At 36.7% G+C, this 16,706-nt stretch overlaps 1 protein-coding gene across 1 annotated transcript in view; it reads right to left on the bottom strand.

Annotated features, from left to right (window-relative positions):
- FCHO2 (FCH and mu domain containing endocytic adaptor 2) overlaps positions 1 to 16,706 on the bottom strand; it is a 169,438-nt gene that overhangs the window by 140,795 nt on the left and 11,937 nt on the right. The window contains exon 2 of the mRNA XM_047729321.1: positions 12,353 to 12,444. Coding sequence (XP_047585277.1) covers positions 12,353 to 12,444 — 92 coding nt within the window. The remainder of the gene's footprint in view (positions 1 to 12,352; positions 12,445 to 16,706) is intronic.

The following is a 16,706-nucleotide window of genomic DNA, read 5'->3' as shown; positions in this document are numbered from 1 at the left end:
AAAAAAACCTAATGTATAAAGGGGCGGGGGGAGGTCAGAAGAATTATTTCCAGAAATAATGATGGACAATTTTCCAAAACTGACAAAAGAGAGCAAACCACAGATCCAAGTAGCCCAACAAACCCTAAGAGTATAAATAAAAAGAAATCTATACCTCATCACATAGTAAAACTATGTCTACCTAGGTGACATGTTTACACCTAGGTGAAAAGTGCTGAAAATGAAAGGCTAAAAGAAAATCTTAAAAGCAGCTAAACCCTTCCCACCACCAAATATTACCTTTAAAGAAGCAATAATTACTGATACCTAACATCTCAACAATAGATACTGGAATGATCTTGAATTTAAAAAAAAAAAATTCAGTGAGCACCTGGGTGTCTCACTCAGTTAAGCATCTGCCTTCAGCCTAGGTCATGATCCCAGGGTCTTGGGATTGAGTCCCACACCAGGTTCTCTGCTCAGCAAGGCAGTCTGCCTCTCCCTCTCCTTCTGCCTCTCCCCCATGCTCATGCTCTTGCTTGCTCTCTCTCAACTAAATAAAATTCTTAAATAAATAAAAATCCAGTGAAATGCAAAACTGTGCAACTTCTAGAAAATAATAACATAAGAGAAAACCCAGAAGATCCTGAATATAGTGATGTCTTTCCAAATAAACAACAAAGACCTATGACAGAAATCAGTAAGTTGGACTTGATTAAAATTAAAAATTTCTGCTCTGTGAAACACAATGTCGAGAAAATGAGAAGTCATAGACTGGAAGAAACCATTTACAAAAGACACATTTGAAGAAAGACGTATCTCAAATATATAAAGAACTCTTAGAACTCAACAATAAGACAACAATGAGATTTAAAAATGGGCCAACAACTTTAACAGACATCTCACCAAAAAAGATATAAAGGTATCAAATAAGCATATAAAAAGAAGCTACACATCATATGTCATCAAGGAATTCTAAATTAAAACAAGATACAACTATATACCTATTACAAGGACCAAAGTCTGAACCACTGAGAAAACCAAATACTAGCAAGGCTGTGGAGCAAAGGAATTCTCAAACATTGCTGGCAGAAATGCAAAATGATACAGCTACTTTGGCACAGTTTGGCAGTTACTTACAAAACTAAACATACTCTGACCATATAATTCAGCAATGGAGTTCCTTGTTATCTACCCAAAGAAGTTGGAAACATGTCCACAAAAAAACCCGCACACAGATGCTTATAGGACCTTTATTCATTACTGCCAAAACTTGGAAGTAACCAAGATATCTTCCAGACAATGGAGTATTATTCAGTACTAAAAAGAAATGAGCCACCAAGGCATGAAAAGACATTATAAGTCACCTTAAATGAATACTACTAAATGAAAGAAGCCAATCTGAAAAGTCTTATTAGATACTGTACGATTTCAACTATATGACAACTGGAAAAGGCAATCAGTGAAAAAGAGCATAAAGAATTCCTAAGACAGTGAAAATACTTTACATAATACTGTAATGATGGATACATGTCATTATCATTTGTCCAACCCATATAATGCACGGGTGAACCCCCAAGGCAAAACAATGGACTTTGGGTGATTATAATGTGTCAATGTAGGTTCACACCTGGTAAAAAATATACCATATTCCAGGGGGGTGGGGATACAGACAAATAGGCGAAGATGATTAAGAGATACAAACTTCCAGTTATAAAATAAGTAAGTTATGGGTACGAAAAGTATAGCATTGGGAACAGGGTCAACAATATTGGAATAAATTCGTATGGTGACAGAATGTAACCACACTTATTGTGGTGAGCTTTTCCTAATGTACACAATTATCAATTCAGTACATTATATGCCTGAAACTAATATAATTTGTATGTCAACTAAATTTTGTATGTCAATTAAAATTTTTTAAATAAAAATTTTAAAAATTAAGAAATTAAAACAAATGTTTTAGATATACCATTCTGGTGGAGGATATTGATAATGGGGGAAGCTATGCATCTGTAAGGGCAGGGGGCAAATGGGAAATCTCCACATCTTCCTCTCAATTTTGTTGTAAACCTAGGATAACCATTAAAAGAAAAGTAGAAGAAGCTATTACTTCTAAGCTAATAGAAGAATTTTTTTTAAAGTCCAAAAAGCAAGAAAGAAGAGGAAAAAAATTCAGTGTAAGTAGGATAAAAAATAACAAATTTAAAATAGCATATAGTTTGGCAACCTACAGCACCATTGGCCACATATGGCCCATTTTTGTTCTTATAAATAAAGTTTTTATTAGAGCACAGCCAAGTTCATTTATTTACATATTAGTTATGGCTATTTTTGTACTAAAACAGCAAAGATGATAGCTGCAACAGAGATCAGATGGTACACAAAACCTAAAATATTTACTTTCTGGACTTCTACACAAAAAATCTGACAACCTCTGAGACGAGATTTGAACCCAAATATATCTACAATTATACTGTACGTAATAGACTAAATTCTCCAATTAAAGGAAAAATGCCTTTAAAAATAACACACTACACCACAAGGACACAGCAAAGAAAAGAATACAAATACCACACAAAAACTTAACAAAAGCAAACAGATGACACTTAAAAAAAAAACAAAAACCAAAGTAGACTTAAAGCAAAAAACAATGCCAGGCATATAAAGGACATTTCACAATGATAAAAAGTTCAATTCGCCTGAAGATGTATTAGTTCTAAAGTTGTATCTGCCCAGAAAACCTAAAGACATTTTCCCAAAGAAGACATACTGATGGTCAACAGACACATGAAAAGGTGCTCAGTATCACTAATCATCAGAGAAATGCAAGTCAAAACCACAATGCGATATCACCTCATACCAGTTAGAATAGCTAGTATCAAAAAAGACAAGAAATTACAAGTGTTGGGGCGCCTGGGTGGCTCAGTGGGTTAAGCCTCTGCCTTAGCTCAGGTCATGATCTCAGGGTCCTGGGATCGAGCCCCGCATCGGGCTCTCTGCACAGCAGGGAGCCTGCTTCTCCCTCTCTCTCTGCCTGCCTCTCTGCCTACTTGTGATCTCTCTCTGTCAAATAAATAATTAAAATCTTAAAAAAAAAAAAGAAATAACAAGTGTTGGCGAGGATGTGGAGAAAAAGGAAACATCATGCAGTGTTGGTGGGAATGTAAATTCATGCAGCCCTGTGGAAAACATTATTGAGGTTCCTCAAAGAAATTAAAAATAAAAATACCATATAATCCAGTGATTCTACTGGATATTTACCCGAAGAAAACAAAAACACTAATTCGAAAAGACATATGCACCATTGTGTTTATTGCAGCATCATCTATAATAGCCAAGATACAGAAGCAACCTAAATGTCCACTCTTAGATGAATGGAATAAGAAAATGTGGGATGGATGGACAAATGGATGAACGGACGGACAGACAGACAGATATTACTCAGCCAGCCATAAAAAGAATGAGATTGGTTTTGGGGGGTGTGGGGGGCGGTTAGCCTGGTGGTGGGTATTATGAAGGGCACTTATTGCATGAAGCACTGAATGTGGTCCATAAACAATGAATTTTGGAACAATATTGAAAAAAATTAAATTTAATTAAAAAAAAAAGAATGAGATCTTGCCATTTACAATAACATGGATGGACATAAGAGGGATTACAGTAAGTGAAATGTCAGACAAATACCATACGGTTTCACTTATATGTGGAATCTAAAAAACAGAACAAATGTGGGGCGCCTGGGTGGCTCAGTGGGTTAAGCCTCTGCCTTCGGCTCACGTCATGGTCTCAGGGTCCTGGGATCAAGCCCCACATCACGTCGGGCTCTCTGCTCAGGGGGAGCCTGCTTCCCTTCTCTCTCTGCCTGCCTCTCTGCCTACTTGCGATCTCTCTCTGTCAAATAAATAAATAAAATCTTAAAAAAAAAATGAACAAACAAACAAAAAAGCATAACCAGACCTAAAGATACAGAGAACATACTGGTGGTTGTCAGAAGGAAGGTAACAGGAGGGATGAGGGGGAATGGGCAATATGGATGAAAGGGGAGCAGGAGGTATAGGCTTCCATTTTTGGTATGAATAAGTCATGGGGATAAAAGGTACAGCAGAGGAAATACTGTCAAAACTACTGTAATAGCACTGTGTGGTACTACATGGTAGCTATACTTGTGGTGAGCATAGCATTAAGTATACAGTTGTCAAACCACTATGTTGTACACCTGAAACTAATGTTAACATTGTTTATGTCAACCACACCTCAATTAAAAAAAAAGAACGTGTATTCACCTACTAATATGGCTTCAAATATATAAAAGCAAAGTTGACAGAACTACATGGATAAACAGAAAAACCACAATCAAAATGAGAGACTTTGACTATAATCCTCTTAGGAAATGATAAAATGAGCAGGAAAAAAAAAAACAAAAACAAAAACCAGTGGGGAAAGATTAGAAATGAACAAAAGAATGCACAAACTTAAAAACATATAGACAACAAATGTAGAACACAGACTTTCAGGTACATGAAGATATTTACCAAAATTGACTCTATCCTGGTCCATAATCCAAGTGTCAACATATTTCAAAATGCTGAAATCATATAGAGTATGTTCTCTAAATACATGTAATTAAGCATAAGCAAAAATATACCTTTAAAAATCAATACATATCTAGAAATTTAAAAATATACTTCTAAATAACCCAGGGAGGCAAGAAAAAAAAACACAAGGAAATTAAACTATCTTTAAACTAAATATAGTGAAAATTCTACTACTCAAAACTGGTGAGACACAATAAAGCAATGCTTAAGGGAAATTTACAGACTTAAATGAATATATCAGAAATGAAAAAAGGCTGGAGCACCTGGCTGGCTCAGCTGGTGTGGTGGAGCATGCAACTCTTGATCTTGGGGTTGTGAGTTTGAGCCTCATGCTGGGTGTACACATTACTCAAAAAAATTAAGTATTAAAAAAAAAGAAATGAAAAAAGGGTGAAAAGTATTGTTAAACATCCATCTCAAAGTTAGAAAAAGAACAACAAACTGAACACAAAGTCAAAGGAAATAAGGAATAGAAAGTTAATGAAATAGAAAGTAAACATACAAAAAGGATCAGCAAAGCCAATAGTTGCTTTTTTATAAAAACTTAGAACAAACAAGTGACAAATGAGGCTGATCATAAAATATAAAGAAGGCACAAATAACTGATGTCAGGAGTGAAAAGGGGACATCTAATACAGATCCAGCAGGCATTTAAAAAGTTCATAAAAGGGGGTGCACCTGGCTGGCTTAGTCAATAGAACATGCAACGCTTAATATTAGGGTCATGAGTTCAAGACCCACATTGGGCATGGAGCCTAGTTAAAATAAAAATGAAAAAAAAATTTTTTAATGTAGATGAAATTATAAAATCTCTTGAAAATGTAATTTATTAGGGTGCCTGGGTGGCTCATTCAGTTGAGTGGCAGACTCCTGATTTTGGCTCAGGTCATAGTCTCAGGATTTTGGGATCAAGCCAGCCCCCAACTCCCATACTCAGTAGGGAGTCTACTTCTCTCCCCTTCCTCTCTATGTGTCCCTCCCCCCAACTCATGCATGCTCCAGCTTTTTCTAAAATAAGTAAATCTTTAAAAATCTCTGTGTGGGGGCGCCTGGGTGGCTCAGTGGGTTAAAGCCTCTGCCTTCGGCTCAGGTCATGATCCCGGGTCCTGGGATCGAGCCCCACATCGGGCTCTCTGCTCAGCAGAGAGTCTGCTTCCTCCTATCTCTCTCTGCCTGCTTCTCTGCCTACTTGTGATCTCTGTCAAATAAATAAATAAAATCTTAAAAAAAAAAAAATCTCTGTGTGTTTGTGTGTGTGTATGTGTATATGACTTATCAAACTCACTGAAGAACAGGAATATCTGAATAGTCTTATAACTACTGAAGAAATTAAGTATGTAATTTGAAACCTTCCTATAAAGATGATTTCAAGTCCAGATGGGTCTACTAGCAAAATCTATGAAACACATAAAGAAGAAACTATAATATTCCACAAATTTTTTCAGTGAATAAAAAAATGAGATATATGGAACTCATTTTATAAGCCTAACTAACCTTGAGACCAAAACCTAAGGACTCTTAGATAAAGGAATTTTTCAGGCCAATCTCAATAACAAATATAGATGCTAAAATCCTAAATAAAATAGCAAACTAACCCACCAATATATAAAAGTGGTAGTATATCTCCACCAAGTTGGTTTGTATCAGAAATGGAAAGTCTAACATTCAAAAATCAAAGTAATTCAGATTTTAACAAGGGGGGAAAAAAGAAAGAAAAACATCTCAATAGATACAGGAAAAGTATCTGGCCAAATTCAACATCCATTCATAATTTTTAAAAAAAGGAAATTTCCTTGATTTGATTAACAGTAAGGAAGAAAACTGACTAAATATATAATATTTAAGAGTGAAATGTGAGGGGCGCCTGGGTGGCTCAGTTGGTTAAGCGTCTGACTCTAAATCTCAGCTCAGGTCTTGATCTCAAGGTCCTTCCTGAGTTCAAGCCCCATGTTGGGCTCCACGCTGGGCATGGTGCCTAACTTAAAAAAAAAGAGTGAGGGGCCCCTGGGTGGCTCAGTGGGTTAAAGCCTCTGCCTTCGGCTCAGGTCATGATCCCAGGGTCCTGGGATTGAGCCCCGCATCGGGCTCTCTGCTTAGCAGGGAGCCTGCTTCCTCCTCTCTCTGCCTGTCTCTCTGCCTACTTGTGATCTCTGTCTGTCAAATAAACAAACAAAATCTTTAGAAAAAAAATTAAATTAAAAAAAAAAAGAGTGAAATAAATGTGAGACCAGGAACGAGACAAGATGCCTGCCATCAGCATTTCTATTCAGTATTACACCTAAAGTAATACTTCAGTATGGTAAGATAAGAAAACTGAATAAAGGTATGAGGATTGGAAACTGAGATATAAAACTGTCACTTATACAAGATGATTGTACACACAGAAAATCCAAAACAATTTACAGATAAATTATCAAAATAAGCAAGGACTTACACGTTTCTGGACACAAAGTCAATACATAAAAATCAAGGGGATTTATATATAAATGTGTAATACTTTACTGACAAATTGCTTTCACCCAAAATATATAGAGTTCCTTCAATTTGTTCTTTAACAGGGTTTAAAACAAAAAAAAAAACACCACAGTAGATGGACAGGAGGGGCGCCTAGGTGGCTCAGTCAGATCAACATCCCACTCAGTTTCAGCTGAGGTCCTGATCTCCTGGCTTGCGGGTTAAGCCTCACGATGGCTCCCTGCTCCCTGCTCGAAGGGAGTCGGCTTGAGGACTCTATCCCTCCATCCTTTCCCCCACTTGCACACATTATGTGCTCTCTCTCCCTCTCTCAAATATTTTATAAAAAAGAGATTAACAGGTACTTCATTAAAGAGAAAATGCAAATGACTAATAAACATATGAAAGGTTGCTCAAGGTCATCATCCATCAGGAAAATGCAAATTAAAACCACAATGAGATACAGGTATCCCTCACAATCTAAAAGTATAGCCTTCTAGGGCACTTGGGTAGCTCAGTTGGTTAAACCTCTGCCTTTGGCTCAGGTTATTATCCTGGAGTCCAGAGATCAAGCCCCATGTTGAGCTCCCCGCTCAGCAGGGAGTCTGCTTCTCCCTCTGACCCTCCCCCCTCATACTCTCTCTACACACTCTCTCTCAAACACATAAATAAAATCTTTTTCAATAAATAAACAAAATAAAAGTACGTCCTTCCTATGAAATCTTTCATAAGCCAAAATGGCATAAAGCAAAGAAGCAATTACCACTAATTTACATAGAAAAATTTTTGAGCTTTACCAGACCCAAAAAATAACCCCTCTTAGGCTTTTCTGATACTGTAGGGCACATCTTGCTAACAGACGCATAAAATAAACTGAGCTAAGGCACAGATGTTCACAAACACAGTTCAAAACTATGGCGGCACGAAACTGAGATGCTAAGCAGTTCCCAGGGAAGGAGCTTGGCAGCGCCACTCTCCTTGTACACACCGCCTCCATAAGGGCACACTGCAAAACAAATGCCAAACATTATTTTCTCATTTTGCTATTTTTTGCAAAAGCAAAAATCCTCTAAGGATTGTTCTTGGTTAGCAAAAACAGGTACTTATATAGATCTTTCATAAGAGCAAAGTGGCATAACACCAACTTCTGAAAAGTGTGGGAGACATGTACTTCCACTTATCAGAATGATTCAAATTGAAAGAGTGGCAATACCAAGTGGTGATGAGGACATGAACAACTAGAACTCTGAAACAAGGCTGCTGCTGGTGTAAACCGGTACAACCATCTTGGAAAATTCTTTGGTATTGCATATACATAACTCTATGACCTGGCAATTCTACTCTAAGGTATATGCGTAATATAAATATACATATATGTATAGCAAGACTCTTGTACAGGAGTATTCAAAGCAATATTACTAGTAATAGCAAAAAAACTGGAAAGAACCCAAATGTCTGTAAACAGTAGTAGACATGTTTTGGCTTATTTATACAATTTAGTATCACGTAACATTGAACATGATTATATTATACTAAACTCAAAAATGATGGGGCGCCTGGGTGGCTCAGTGGGTTAAAGCTTCTGCCTTCGGCTCAGGTCATGATCCCAGGGTCCTGGGATCCAGCCCCACATCGGGATCTCAGCGGGGAGTCTGCTCCCCCGCCCCCCCAGCCTGCTTGTCTCTCTGCCTACTTATGATCTCTGTTTCTTAAATAAATAAATAAATAATCTTAAAAAAAAAATGAATCTCACAAACATGCTGAGTAAAAGAAGACAAAAGAAGACTCAATATAATGATTAAATTGATACACTTAATACAAAGCTCAAAAAATAGGTACAACTAACTTCCTTTGCCATTTGAATGGATAAATTGTGGTATCCATAAATAGAATACTACTCAACAGTAGAAAGGAATGAATTATTGATACATGCAACAACATGGATCAATCTCAACATAATTATACTGAGTGAAAGTACTGGATAACAGAGTATATTCAGTATAATCCCATTCCTGTAAAAGTCTAGAAAATACAAACTAACCTAAGTGTCAGGAGCAAATGAGTGGGTGCTGAGGGATAAGAGGGAGGAAATACATAGGGGATGATGCATATGTTTACCACCTTGACTGTGGTGATGGTTTCACTGAGTGTATGTATACGTCAAAATATATCCAATTATACACTTTAAATGTGTAGTATACTATTTGTCAACTATACTTTGATAAAGCTGTTGGAAGGAAGAGAGGAAGGAGGAAAGCAGTAAGGGAGGAAGAGACAAAAAGGAAGAAAGGGGCAAAGGAGGAATGGAGGAGGAAAAAAGGGAACAGACCAGCAGGGAAGAAGGGATGAAGGGAGGAGAGAAACTCTGAATGACTGACAGGAGATTAACCTTTCTAGGCCCCAATTTTCTTATCTGTAAAACAGGAGTTAGAGTTTTCATAGTTAAATGAGATAATGTATACACAATCCTTAGTGCACACTATATGTTTATGAGTCTATCCTTCTTTCCTTCTTTCTCACTCATTCCTTCAAGAAATAGGAGTATCTAATAGTGCCAGGCTCTGTACTAGGCACCAGGATACCAAAAAATACTATATCCTTTATAGGGAAACATAGAAATAAATAATAAAAAATGAATAATTATAAAATTTCATAAATACTGCAAAGAGATATATGATGTTGAGAGATACTATAACAGGTGTTTTTGACAGAGTCAGGGAAATAAGGAAAAGCATCCACGAAGAAGGGACCACATTGCTGAGCTCTGAAGAATAAGCAGGCATTAATTAGGCAAAAACAGGAATAAGCATGTACAAACCGTGGACTGGAAGATGTCTTTCAAAAAAAATGGCTAATGTCTCTGGAGAGGAAAGAGAATAAGGAAGAGACTGGCATGAACTAAAGCTTGAAAGGTGGTTTGGGGTCAGACCAAGATGCAGGCAGGCCCACCTTCGGAGCAATAGGAAGAATCTGAAATGGTTTAAACAGGAGAGGTAACAAACCTTTCTGAGGTTTAGAAAAAGCACTCCAATTACAGTGCGGGGAATAAGTTGCAGGGGAACAAGGAATGTAGATATGTAAGACAGGAGCTACTGCTGCAGTTCAGGCAACAATAATAATAGCTAGGATCAGGGTAGTAAAGTTAGAGATTCATTCTATCATAAAAATCCTTACTAAGAGCCAAGCGCTCTCCCAAATGCAAGAGATGTAAGAAGCACCAACCCCCACCAAAAGAAAAAAAAAAAGAAAAGGAAAAAAAATCTCTGCCCTTGTAGGGTTTACATTCTAGAGGAGAGGGACGAACAAATAAATATCACGTATCTGATGGCTCTAAGTGCTATGAAGAAAACATTAAACCAGGAAAGTGGTAGTGGAAGGAGGGGTTGTCTTAAGAGCCCACAGAATCATAAAGGGATTAGATTCCAGACAAAAAAGGATGACTCAGGAGTTGTGGACTTCTTAGGGTGACTGATATAAACAGGCTAAAAGGCATGATGACAACTGCCTGGATGATTTCAAAGTAGTTATAGTTAGTGATGTTAGTGCTGGGGGAGAACAGGACATGCCAGGAGACACAGCACTGTGAGACCTCTTCTTTATTCCTGCCAAGGATGATGCAGAAGCCAATGAAGGAGAGCTTTATCCACAGCACTTAGAGCTTCTGGACTCCCTCTTAACTCCAAAAGAGAAGTGAAAGAGAAAAGAGGATTGGTCTTACATAAAAAAACCTTGTTCCCCAATTCCTAGGTTCTGGTAAATTCTATGATGACAGCAGCTCTATCTTAACCCCTATATTCCCAGAATCCAGACCAGTGCCTAGCACACAGCACACATGGGATATTTATTATTGAAAGAATAAATGAATGGAGTGCTGTATTTTGGGGTTTTTCTTAAGTAACCTCTACGCCCAACACGGGGCTAGAACTCATGCCCCTGAGACTGAGAGCAGCATGCCCCAACAACTGAGACAGTCAGGTACCCCCCAAAACGGAAGTATTATATCTAAAAGCAAAATATCCCTGGGGCTCCTGGGTGACTCAGTTGGTTAAGCATCTGCCCTCAGTCAGGTCATGATCCTAGAGTCCCCAGATTGAGCCCCACATGGGGCTCTGTGCTCAGCAGGGAGTCTGCTTCTCCCTCTGCCCTTCACTCTGCTTATGCTCCCTCAAATAAATAAATAAAATCTTAAAAACGCATACACACAAACACACACATATCCCCCATTACTAAGGTAAACTCTTTACCTCTTAAGTGTGCTCCTATAAAAATTACCAAGTGGGCCTAGCCACAAAAAAAGCTTTAATCAAATCAAATTACATTAATTTTTAAGTTTTTAAATTGATGACTATATTCTAAGAGTCTTAAAGACAATCACTTTTTTATAAACTTGCAGAATTTAAAAATATATACTTATACTTCTTTAAAATAAAACTTAGAGGGGCACATGCCTGGCTCAGTTGGTAGAGCATGCAACTCGATCTCGGGGTTGTGAGTTCAAGCCCCACAATGGGCACAGAGTCTACTTAAAATTTAAATAAATAAGTAAACAAATAATACATAATTAAACTACAAATTCAAAAACCTTAGACTTTTCAAATTATTTTAGTATGTTTAATGACATGTTTGTTTAAAGAAATGATAGTATTTTATCCTACAAAATTCCATTTATTTATGTATTTATATTTATATCATTTGTAATGATATTTATAAACAATGAATACAAACCAGGAGTTCAGCAATATTCCCTGGAGTCACTATGCAGTCCTTAGTGTGTAGCCGCTAGATAACCACACTACTTTAAAATATATAATAGTACACTTTTCAAGAGTATACTTATTTTAATCCAGATCTAACTAAAATTTTCTGGGGCATCTGGGTGGCTCAGTTGGTTAAGTATCTGACTCTTGATTTTCGCTCAGGTTGTGATCTCAGAGTCTTGAGACTGAACCCCTCCTCTGGCTTTACACTAGGAGCCTGCATAAGATTCTCTCTCTCTCTCGGGGCGCCTGGGTGGCTCAGTGGGTTGGGCCGCTGCCTTCGGCTCAGGTCATGATCCCAGGTCCTGGGTTCGAGCCCCACATCGGGCTTTCTGCTCAGCGGGGAGCCTGCTTCCTCCTCTCTCTCTCTGCCTGCCTCTCTGCCTACTTGTGATTTCTCTCTGTCAAATAAATAAATAAAATCTTTAAAAAAAAAAAAAAAAAGATTCTCTCTCTCTCATTCCCCCCTAACTAGAGCATGCACTCTCAAAAATAATTTTTTTTCTCATTTATATTCTAAAATTTAAGTCAAACTGTTAAATTACTTATTAAAAAAATACATACCTTTCTCTCACAAAATCTGCTAGTTCTTTTGTTGATATCTGTCCATGTTTCATGTTATGGTAAAGGACATCAAAGCCACTATTTTTTTCCCCCTAAAATTGAAGAAGATTTTTAGTTTAACAACAAAAAAAGATCAAAACGACTTAAGAACAACCAATATTAACCAATATGCAACTCTAATGCTCAGGTGAGCATTGGAGTTAATTAAACCAATGTTGCTCATTATAGGACTCCAAACTGTATCAAAGGAATATGATGCAGTTTGACAAAGTTTACAATTTATTATATATACATATACACACATTAAACACACATGCACACATTTTATAATCACTCATGTGAGTTTATTAGTGAAATTGTCTGAAATTTTAAAAAATAACATGCAGAATAATTTAGAAAAGGTAACCATGGATCTTTTAAAATACATTATCAATCCCATTTCAATTCCTTCAACATGAACTAAGGGATTCCTGATTATTCAGGCAGAGTCCCTGCTTTAAAACAAGTAAATCTCGGGGCGCCTAGGTGGCTCAGTCGTTGGGTGGCTGTCGTTAAGCGCCTGCCTTTGGTTTGGGTCATGATCCCACGGTCCTGGGATCTAGCCTTGCACTGGGCTCCCTGCTCAGCAGAAGGCCTGCTTCTCCCTCTTCCACTCCCCCTGCTTATGTGCCTTCTCTTGCTGTCTCTCTGTCAAATAAATAAAATCTTTAAATAAATAAATAAATAAAAATAAAAAATAAAATAAGTAAATCTTGACTTTCGAGTCAAGACAGCCCATTACTAATCACTTACACATTCAATACCACAAAATGTTTATAATAACTAATCCATCTTTTAGTAAACTTAAACAACTATGAATAAACTAAGCTCAATAACTCTCTCTGCAATTGGCAGTTTTTCTTCTTCTTCAGTGAAAATAACATAATGAAGAATTCAGTATCTTTGCTGGAAATAGCAATATAATAAGCAAGAATTACACAATATGAACCCTAATTTTTTCACAGTTTGCCAAAAACAGGAAACACAGAAACTTCCAGTTATGCTGAAGTGATCTCTAACAAGCTTGTAAACGAACATAAAATTATTTTGCCATATATATGATAAATTAAAATGTCATATTTGGTGGAAACTCTGGGTGGCTCAGTCAGTTAAGCATCTGCCTTCAGCTCAGGTCATGATCCTGGGGTCCTGGGATGGAGCCCCATGTGGGACTGCCTGCTCAGCAGCGAGCCTGGTTCTCCCTCTTCCTCTACCCTCCCCCCATGCTCTCTCTCTCTCTCTCTCTCTCATAAACAAAGAAAATCTTTTAAAAAAATAGAATAAAATGTCATATTTGGGGGGCACCTGGGTGGCTCAGTTGGTTAAGTGTTTGCTTCAGCTGGGGTTGTGTTCCCTGCTGAGCAGAAAGTCTGCCTCTCCTTCTTCCTCTGCCCCTCCCCCCACTCCTACTTGTGCTCACACTCACTCACTCTCTCACTCTCAAATAAATAAATATCTATCTTTAAAAAAATATCTAACCAGTCAGGTTACCTGGGTTCCCAATGTGCATTACGCATATTCAAATTAGAAGCGAGTTGGGAATAAAGAGCTATTCAAACAGGCACAAAGACTTTTTTTTTTTTTAATATTTATTTATTTATTTGACAGACAGAGATCACAAGGAGGCAAAGAAGCAGGCAGAGAGAGAGGAGGAAGCAGGCTCCCCGCCAAGCAGAGAGCCCGATGGGATGGCGGGCTTGATCCCAGGACTCTGGGATCATGACCTGAGCCGAAGGCAAAGGCTTTAACCCACTGAGCCACCCAGGTGCCCCGGCACAAAGACTATTAGAAATACTATTTACCAGGCTTACAAGAGAAAGAAAAAAAAATTTTTTTTAAAGGAGATGAGAACTTGGAAACCACTAGTAATTGGAGCAATAAGGTCCTGAGCATTTTGCTTCACTGTTAAAGTATTAAAAATGTTAAGCAACCAAGAAAAGGTTAAATTATATTCAGAAATCTGGGTTTTTATTAAGAAGTCCTGAAGTAAGCTCTTTATCCAGGAACTTGAGATATCCAAATAACATATTAATTAAAATTCCCAATAATGAAATGAGGATTATTAATTTAATACAATATAACAATATTAATAAAGCAGCAATAACACACCCTGGGAAATAGTGCTAGCTATTCCATCCCTCAGGTCTTCACTTGGAAAGACAAGGAAAACTCATTCTAATAAGGATGTGATATAGAAGAAGCCTGCCTCAGAAGGCACTAACCACTAAAAACAAACACCCTACATGATTACAAATCCACTTGTCATTTCTTCCTATTTAGGGCTTCATTCATTTACTGAAGTCAAAAAACTTGAATCTGACTCCAGGCACTATTCTTTAATAATTTCACAAACTTATTATTATTAACACAAATATTTACTACTCATGAACTTTCCTTTAGCACAAACTAAGCAAAAATTTTACTACTTCAAATGCACTACTGCACTCTCTCTACACACACACACATAAACACATACAACTTAGTCTAAAAAAAAATTTCAAAGTGTCCAATAAAGAATGCAAGTCGTATTGTTACCTTGTCAAAAACTTAATTTATAGCTTTGATAACAGATGACTAAATATTAAACATATACACATTTATATATCAAAAAATAAAGAACACAGAGCAGTGGAGCTCAGGTTTAGACCCATTTGGCTTCAGTGTCTTCACCTGCACAAAACACTGAAAATTCTGGTGAAACAGGGAGATACCACCCTTGAAACTGACAATCTTAACAGATTATAATTCTGCCACTGTTTGAGATTACCCAGTATTTTTTTTAACTAGAAGTACCTCCACAAGGTGCTACCATTTTTACAGCAGCCACTGACATTTTTAGTAGGTGGCTCTAGTTCAAAGAAAAGTAAAATAGCAAAAAGTATTACTGAATTGCATATCCATTTTATCACCTGAGACCTTGAAGTGGCTATGTTTTTCTTATTTCCAACACAAAAATATTTTTTTCCTTTAACATATTCTGTTAACTCAAGCAAGAACTTGTTTTCCTGGCTAACTACGAATACATGATGAACGCACAAATAACTTGACAACAGACCTTTATTATCAAATAGAACTACGACTAAACATGTCTTCTGGTCTCTAATATTTTACTAAAACTGTAAATATTTATGCCCTTTGATCCAGCAATTCTACTTTTAAGAATCTATACTACACAAACACACATACAAAAATAAATGTGGAAGAATATTTACTGGAGTACTATTTATAACAGTGAAAAAAATTTTAAAAATCCACTAATATTACTGGTTAAGTAAATGACATATATACTACAATAAAAAATATATATGGTGTTTTTTTAAAAGACTACAGTTTAAAAAAATGCAGATTTTTAACTGTTAATTTTAAAAATTTGCCCAGATATACTGTCAATGGAAAAAAGCAGGACACAATTAATTACCAAAACAGCCAAAAATAACCTAATGCTAGGACAACTTAATGTCCATTACCCAGTTGTTTAACGTTAGAAACAACCTAAATATCCATCAACCAGTGAATAAAAAGACAAAATAGAGTATACCCATAAAATAAAACTCAGCAATAAAAAGAAACAAACACTGATACATGTGACTTAATGAATGAACATCATAAATATTTCACTAAGTTAAAGAAATCAGACACAAGAGAGTAGATATTGTAGGATTCTATTTATATGAAATGTCCAGGATAAGCAAATACACTGAGATAGAAAGTAGATGAGTGGGCTGCTAGGGAGAAGGGCTGTAAGGTAGGAGGTGATAAAAGGTACAGGTTTTCTTTTTGAGGTAATGAAAATGTTTTAAAATTGACTGTGATGATGGATGCACCTATCTGTATTACCCAAAACCATTGAACTGTACACTTTAAGTGAATTGCACAATATATTAAATATATCATGATAAACTTGTTAAAGGCATGAGCAGGTATTTTCACCTATTTCAATCAATTAATTCTTACAGAGAGATTTGCACTATTAACTGACCATAGCTGCTATTAACACCACTGCTGACACAAGGAAGACAATTATTTTGAAGACTTAACTAAGATAGGATCTTCTACCTGCTGGTCTCCATGCATTTTAAAAAGAGATAGTACTTTCATAAAAGTCCAATGATTGTGGCCTGGGGCAAACAAAATCTTCTTATAATCCTATATAAACAAGTTTAAAAATCTTTGAAATAATTCCTAATAGGAAGTAGAAAAAAAAAATCTTATCATCCTTTGAAGATGTTTAGTCCAGAACTATACAAGTCCGTTAAGAAAACACAAACTTCTCAGGACCTATTGTTTCCTCTTACTGCTCTAATTTGACAGCACT

Source organism: Lutra lutra, chromosome 5 (genome assembly GCF_902655055.1).
Source record: "Lutra lutra chromosome 5, mLutLut1.2, whole genome shotgun sequence".
Classification (NCBI taxonomy): Eukaryota; Metazoa; Chordata; class Mammalia; order Carnivora; family Mustelidae; genus Lutra; species Lutra lutra.
Note: the sequence above shows the minus strand (reverse complement) of the source record. Positions and strands in the feature narration are given on the sequence as shown.